Genomic DNA, 7,863 nt, shown 5'->3' with positions numbered 1-7,863 from the left:
AAAAACATAAAAAATCTTACTGTTCAAAAAAGCCTATAGTTTGATATAAGGTACACATTAATTTATTTGTGCTGTTTCTTTTTCTTAAATATTATATAGTTTTATAGGAGGTTTCATAGACTTGGAAAATTCATTTTTCAGAACTTTGTATGCACAGACATCCGTTGTGGGCGTTCTTGGCAGTTTTTATGAGGCTTTTTTTTTTAAATAGTGTTAAGTTTTTAGGTACAGACATCTGTTGTGGGCGTTCTTGGCAGTTTTTATGAGGCTTTTTTTTTAAAATAGTGGTCATATCGAAATCGGAATTATATCGTATCGACCAAAATTAAGAAATATATCGTGATATAAATTTTGGCCATATCGTCCAGCCCTATTTACAGCTTAATTTACGAGATAAACCTCTTTTTTACATGTACAAAAGACACATCTAATGAGGCCCTATGATAAAAGTGTAATTTGGAAAAAATGCACAATTTGCAAATGGTTTTCTTTAGATGCCACTGAGAGAAGAAATTTGTAACGTGTGCTTGACACTCTCCACGCGGCACAAATTATTAAGGGTGTATGTATAATTTAAATGAAATTATTACACATGGAGAATAATATGGCCTAGATATCAAAGTAGTAATTGCTGGAAACAGAAAATGTGATCTAATTATACAGTAACCCAGTTTTCTGAATTATGAACCAATGTGGATCATACTGTTATGATTAATAAAGTGAACAATATACTGTATGTTCTTGTCACATTTAACAATCTTTCAACATTTTTGTTCAGCACATCAGTTTTTGCAATTAAAATTCTCATCAAAAAAAGTCTGATTATGTCCAACAAGAACCTCATAGAAAGTTGTTCTTGCTGTTTCAAGCCACTGGAAAGAACATCATAAACAACTTTCATTCATAATGTATTCCAGTTAAAATGTTCATTTGTCCTCAAAAGGACATTGAGGTTCTGAGTCCCAGAAACATCCCAAAGTTTGAACCTCAGTAGTCTGTGCTGTTCTTTTTAACAGGTGCTGGTCTCCAGTCAGGTTGATAGAAGTGTATGTTGAACATACGTGCCCAGTTGGCAAAGACACGTTTCTCTGTGATGAAACGATGGTGGCTGCCATGCCGGCCCTGCTCGTGGGAGAGATACATTTTGCATTCATCCGGCCCCGCAGGCTCGTAGTAGTGATACGGCACTGAGGGCTCAGGGCTGCGAGACCTGAGAAGAACAATCACATGTCTAACTGAAATTGTCATAAACCAACAAAATGAAAGCATTATGGTGAATATGGAAAAGAAAGTCTCACTTGCAGAAATCAGGAGGAATCATGCCATAGACATCAATTCTGTCACAAATCTCCATAGCGATTGCCATGGTGAACCAACCCGTGCTGAGCCATGAATTGGACCTTTTTCTAAATAACACACGAGAGAAAGAGGACATCTATGTAGCGGTGATGATAAAAAGACAAGGTTCCCTGTTATATATATATATATATATTTATATATAAGTTTTCACATATCACGTGATCCTTCAGAAATTATTCAAATATGCTGATTTGCTGCTTTGCCATCACAGGAATAAATGACATTTTAAAAACAAATCACAATAGAAAACAGTCCCTTTAAATTGTAATAATATTTCACAATATTAATGTTTTTTACTTTATTTTTGATCAAATAAATGCAGCCTTGGTGGGCGAAAGAGACTTTTTAAAGCTTACTTTACAAAAATAAAATGCAATGCATGCTGTCTCCTTGCAAACATGTTTAGATTTTTAACAAAAACATTTTCAGCATCACATGTACAATGTTTTTAGTTTGACTGGACGCCTTAGATAACTCGCAAAGGGAGACGGATTGAGATAAAAGAGATATAAGGAGATAAAAGATCCACAAACAGACAGAAAAAACTCAAAAGTTTAAGAACATGTGAGCATTTTGCCTTGAGCAGTTTGTGTCTGGTTGGGTACATCCCAGCTGGCACTGATCCTCTACTAACCCTGAATCTACACTGATGCCAAGCCGTATGCCCTGTGGGCCAGTGATACCAACCTTCCAGCAGGCTCTGGTGGTCTGCACATTAGTTCAGACCACCTGACACACACACACACCCGCCCCACACGCTGCATATATTGAAACTTCAATCTCTCTTTAAAGAATCAAAAACCTGTTTGACTGACTAATGGCAGATATGGTTAATAAAATTACACAATTCAGCTTTAAATATAATTATTTTTGTTACAGCTTTTTTATAATGACCATGGCTGTTCAGTCCTGAGCAAAATTACAAAAAAAAAATTTTTTTTAATGAATTAATAAAAATAATGTAAATAATAGTTTGTTGAATAAACCTGAGTGTACACAACTAAAATTATTTTGCAAACATTTTTACTACAATTTGTTTTGAGTCATGAATATAAAAACATTTTCTGAGTCAAGGTTTTTTTTGTTTTTTGTTTTTTTTTTGTACTCCATGTCCTGAACAAAAATTGCCTTTTCATAAAAAGGTCAAAATATTTTTGCATTTGATAAATTGACCTCAACACAGTCTTAAGATTCTAAAGTCCTCTTATAAAATAAAGTGTTGTATATAGTTTCTACAGTGTCTTGCAGCAAGTGGTACAAATCAAGGGAGATAATCCAATTTTTCCTGCTTTCATGACGCTAATAAATCACCATGCTTCAACGAACACACTCTGGAAAGGTAACAAAGATTAGGTAAGCTAACACAAAGAAATATTACCATCCATCCTTACCTATCTTTGCCTGTCTCCTTCTTAAAGAGCTCATCAAAATGCAGCATCTTTAAACTCGAGATGACGTACACCTGTAGTTTAGGCATCATCTGCTTCAACAGACGCAGGTTGTTGTAGACAAGGCCTTTACCGTCTTGTCGCATGTAGTTTCCGGGCCCCCAGAAGATAAAGAAGGTGTTCTGGCTGGAGTTGAGTAGCTCGTGTCGGTTTCGTAGCACACGTTGCATGCTGGAATGTGCGACCACACGCAGGCTCGTTCGCTGGCCCACGTCCCTCTGGTAGCCTCGTGTTGGGGCATCATTCATACGGATGACGCACTCCTTGCGGTCAATCTCCACACCTCGACCACTTCCGGTCATGTGACCAGAGCTGGTCACTAAGGCACAACTTTTGCAATGCATCCTAAGAGGCTGAGGATGGAGACAATAATGAGATGTTTTAGACTTCATGTACATAATATAATTAATTCAAGTTGGTTTCATATACTTCTGAAAAAATGTTAAAAAAAATTCTACAAAAAGTATGATCTAATAACTAAAAACTGGTGATAAGTAGTGGTTAATTAAAAGTTACTAAAATACTTCCCTTGCATCTGGAATACACATGAGTGTATACACATTTAAAGTTATTAAAAATTTTAAAGATTTTTTACATTTTCAAAATTCTTACAAAATTATTTTTGAGTAATGAATAATTTCTGGGTTAAGTGTCTTATTTTTTTGTATTGAATTTCCTGAACAAAAACTGCCTTAAGGAGGTCAAAATATTTTTTTAATTATGACCTCAACAGAGTCTAAAGGGTCTACAGTAGTCTTTTATGTTTGTTTTTTTGTGTCAAACGACAACAAATTGGTATTCTGTATGTTGGATACAGCAGACTAAGTTTGATTTAGCAGACATAAATTTAAATATTAATAACATTTTTAAAACAAAATTGCTTCGCTGTTATTTTTTTCAAAGAAATAATAATAAAAGATTTTGCCAAAATACATAGAACATCATTTCTTTTTTCAAGACTTTCAGGCTTTTTAATGAACCTCTTTTCTTTGTACCTCCACACAGTTAAACTACCCAGACATTTTTGAACATACACCCCACATTAAATATCAAAATTACTCTAATTCAAAAAATTTAAATATGTCCATCATAGAAGAGATGTACTCATTTTGTATGAATTCTGAAAGCTAAAATTATAAACAGGCTACAGTTATGCAGGCCAAACACAAAAGGATAAACCTATGGTGGGTGAATGATTTAGATCCATGTGAATGAGATCACTCGCAAATGAATGCATGGAAACACACTAAAAGTGCAGAACAGATCAAAGTGCCTGGTCCAAAGACACCCTTTACCTTTATTGGTACCTTTAGCTCCATTATCGAATCCCTCTAGCATAATGAACACTAATGCATTGAACCAATCTGCGAGAAAACCTTCAAGGGAAAGCATTCTAAACCCTCATTTATGAGGAGAGATTTGCCTCTATCTAGAGCCTACAGAGTGTCTTAAAAACTAAAGTATAGCATAATATGTTCAACGTGAATCCAGATTGCATTCAATTCACCATAAAATGGGTGTTTTTTTATCATTATGTCAGTCAATACAAACAATTCATCTGACTTTCAAACTGTAAAACGTTGGGACAGGAAAAGTGTGTATCTTCTAAAAACACACATTTGCACTATAATCCAGACAAAAGGGCTGATATGGGGCCAGTAATTTATCAGCACAGTGGCCCGACACACCTGCCACTGTGTAAGATAATTCATTTATAATACAAGTGAAGCTGTACACCCTCAGACAGCCCTTTCCCTATGCAGGTACCTTTGCCTCTTAGCCATAGAGACTCTATTAGATTTCTTCTGCTGTAAACAGGGTTGTTTCCATGGAGATAATAGCCGAGATGAGAGCAAGAAAATCAGGCCCAGTAAATAACCATCCACACTTATTATTCTCTCATTAACATCATCATTCTTAAGCTCTCTCCAGTGGGACATATGATCATAATTACTCTAATAGCAATCTCCCTCTCTATTTTTGAGAACCTTTCTGAGAAAAAACAGATTCAGGCCATTATCCTTTATGGGAAAACATGCTCCCTGTACAAAAGTTTTGAACATTTGATTGAGCATATGAAGCTGAAAGTTTGCATCATTATTTCATTAGCAAGGATGCAGCAATATGAAAATATTTCATTAACAAGGAACCACCATTTTTAAAATTGTGGACCACACATATAATCTTATAAACTTAGATTAATATTTATTTTCATGTTATGACTGATAATCGATAGTCAGTATTAAATTCTATACTTTTTATCTATATAAATTAAAGATAAACTCTAAAAAGTAATTACTTAAATTTAAATGAAATTAAAATTTCAAAAATGCTACAAGTGAATTTTGGCAACACAGCATTAGAATTAAAAGCATGAAAAAAATATTCATTTTTAGATTTGCTAATGATTACATTTAGCGATATTAAGATGTAATTGAGTGTTAGATGATGGCAAAGGTAATATGAGCATGCCAATTAAATATTTAATACAAGCTCATAAATATCCAACATACACTAATATTTAATTTATTCTGGTCGAGGGTAGGATAGATGACTGACAGACCATGCTGGAGTATTTGCTGCTCAGCAGATCCTGAACTCACGTACAAATATCTGATCTTGTAGGATTAGATGTGCTCCTTTACACAGAGTGCATGTGAACACGAAATCGAAAGTGAACAGCGAGCGAGCATTCAAAAGCAATTTGATTTAGCGCGAAAATTATCAACAATATAAGATTGGAGCGGCCACAAAAATAACAGGAGTGGGCGGTAATGGTCAGCGGGAGCGGCATTACGAAACAGTTACGCGCAGAGCTCTACTCCAGACCATCCGCACATTTTATTTTTTAATAAAAACTAGACACATTGTGCACTGAGGTAGGCCTGCTATTTATTTTTGTATGACGAAAAAAAGACTCTGCAGGTCCTTTAAGGTGCATTGAAGGATTCAGTGTGTTTTCGTTTTGTCATCTTAATGTTAATTATTTAATTGAAAAATATTTAGTGTAGGCGTATTTATTTTATTCTTTTTATTTGTTATTTTATTCTGATTTTCTCTGTTCTTAGAAGCGCTGCAGGTGCGTGATAATTTGACGATGTGTGAATCCAGTTTCTGTTGTTGCTCTGTTGTTCTGTATGCTGCTGTTTGCACGTTAAAATAAACCGTAAAAAATAAAAAATACTTTTTTTTTGTATTTTTAATGGGTCACAAACACACATCCATTCTATTTTTATTTAAAACTCATTTATTATTCTAATCTTATCAGTTAACGGTTAATGTTCGGATAAAAATTAACGGTTGTCGGTCGGGAAAATTAACCGAAATGAACATTCCAGCTACTCTTCAGGGTGAAATGAAATTGGAAAACTATTTCCCTCCACTGATGGTTAGAAAAAATATGTGATTTTTGATGAAGACTTGTAGGCCATGTTCATTTAGCGATCTTCCACACTGGCTGTTCATTTGCACTAATACGAGCTAATCTTCAGTTTCTGTTACAAAATTACTTCCACAGAGTATCCATTAAAATCTGGCTTTGAACCCTGGAGCTCTTATTAGCTCGGAAAGGAGTGCTCTTTTGACTAATGAGAACTGGTAGACTTGAGAGCCGTTTCTGTCAGTGAGAAGTATGATAGAGATGCCTTATGACTCTGAAGAATACTACAGGCTTTGATGAGCACAGGTATTGTCAGGGTCAAATGTAAATATGGCAAAGATGTGAAAAATATAAAAAACTTTTCACTAACAAAAACACAGCTCTCTTAGATATTTTACATTTAGATGCTTTATATTTCATCATACCCATAATAAAGGCAAAGTTCACCCAAAAATACAAGTTCTATCATCATTTACTGACCATCATGTCTTTCAAAACAATTGTGACTCTCTATATATTGTGAAAAACAAAAAGGGTTAGTTATAGCAGAATGTCCAAGCTGCTCTTTTCCAGACAATGAAATTGAATGGTGACCATGAATGTAGAGCAAGTATTTACTTTACACTATGCACTATGTACTGTTTCTGACACAAAGCTAGTTTATGGCTTCAGAAGCCTTGAAATATAGTGAATAATGCTGCTTTTTGGTGCTTCTTTTTTGGAGCTTGACAGACCCTGGTCCACATCCATTTTCACTGTATGGAGGAGAGCAGAGTAAACATTCACCAAAAATTTCCATTTATTTTCCACAGAAGAAAGCAAGCACATTGGGGGTGAGTAAATGATGCAGAGCTTTAATTTTCAGGTGAACTAGCCCTTTAATGACCAAAATATATCATCCATGTTTACCTGATATACTTATGCAGGTAATCAGTGTGTATTCTCTCATTACGCACACTATATACATATAACTATATGTGAATTTTTAACACCCATGAGAGTAAACAGCATTTCTGCACAGTTGTAGTGTTAAACCAAATCTTTGATGACATTATAGAGCACAGGTGAAGGAGGGAAAGAGAAGAGAGAGAGAGAACTGAGAGACAGATTTACATCAGTGATAGTTCTGGTGATTACAATGCCTCAAGATGAGGCCAAAGTTTGACAACACCTGCTTGCAGCTTCCAACTTTATCTGATCAGGAGTGAAGAAAGAAATTATAGCATCACTGGAAGGTGTAATTTAAAAGACTTTTAAGACCAGCACCTGATTTATCATGAAAAACTGCAGAGAGACAGGAGACACAAAAAGATGACAGAAAGAAAGAAAAATGGCCAAGTCTTCTGAATATTATAATGCACTGCACATCATATAATGCCAGTGCCAATATAATAATGCTTATCTGTCTGAGGATATTATTTGATGACTAAGGAGAAAAGCAACTGCATCAAAACTGTTTAATGAATAAATGTAGGAAATCTTCATATTTAAGTTATACATGGAAAATTATCCAAATATCTTGACTCATCCAAATAGGAGTTAATGGACTTGAGTGAGCAGTATAGGAGACCCGAGACTGGTCAGATGCAGTTTGAGAGGGGAGATTTTAAGGTAAACATTTACTGTGATTTCCAGATGTCTGTGAAACGTTTAAATATATATATATATATATATATA

General features: G+C 34.8%; 1 protein-coding gene across 2 annotated transcripts in view; it reads right to left on the bottom strand.

The window, feature by feature from the left end:
• Window positions 1-322: 322 nt before the first annotated feature.
• Window positions 323-7,863, bottom strand: part of LOC107743856 (alpha-N-acetylgalactosaminide alpha-2,6-sialyltransferase 5-like) — an 11,104-nt gene continuing 3,563 nt past the window's right edge. For both annotated transcript variants that reach the window (XM_016557298.1, XM_016557299.1), the window contains exons 3-5: window positions 2,751-3,160; window positions 1,299-1,406; window positions 323-1,210 (exon numbers count right to left, since the gene is read on the bottom strand). In XM_016557298.1, the coding sequence (XP_016412784.1) occupies window positions 988-1,210; window positions 1,299-1,406; window positions 2,751-3,160 (741 nt within the window). In that variant the 3' untranslated portion in view covers window positions 323-987. The remainder of the gene's footprint in view (window positions 1,211-1,298; window positions 1,407-2,750; window positions 3,161-7,863) is intronic.

Source organism: Sinocyclocheilus rhinocerous, unplaced genomic scaffold (genome assembly GCF_001515625.1).
Source record: "Sinocyclocheilus rhinocerous isolate Xijiao unplaced genomic scaffold, SAMN03320098_v1.1 scaffold377, whole genome shotgun sequence".
Taxonomy (NCBI): Eukaryota; Metazoa; Chordata; class Actinopteri; order Cypriniformes; family Cyprinidae; genus Sinocyclocheilus; species Sinocyclocheilus rhinocerous.
The sequence above is the reverse complement of the archived record's forward strand: the minus strand, read 5'-3'. Positions and strand labels throughout refer to the sequence as shown.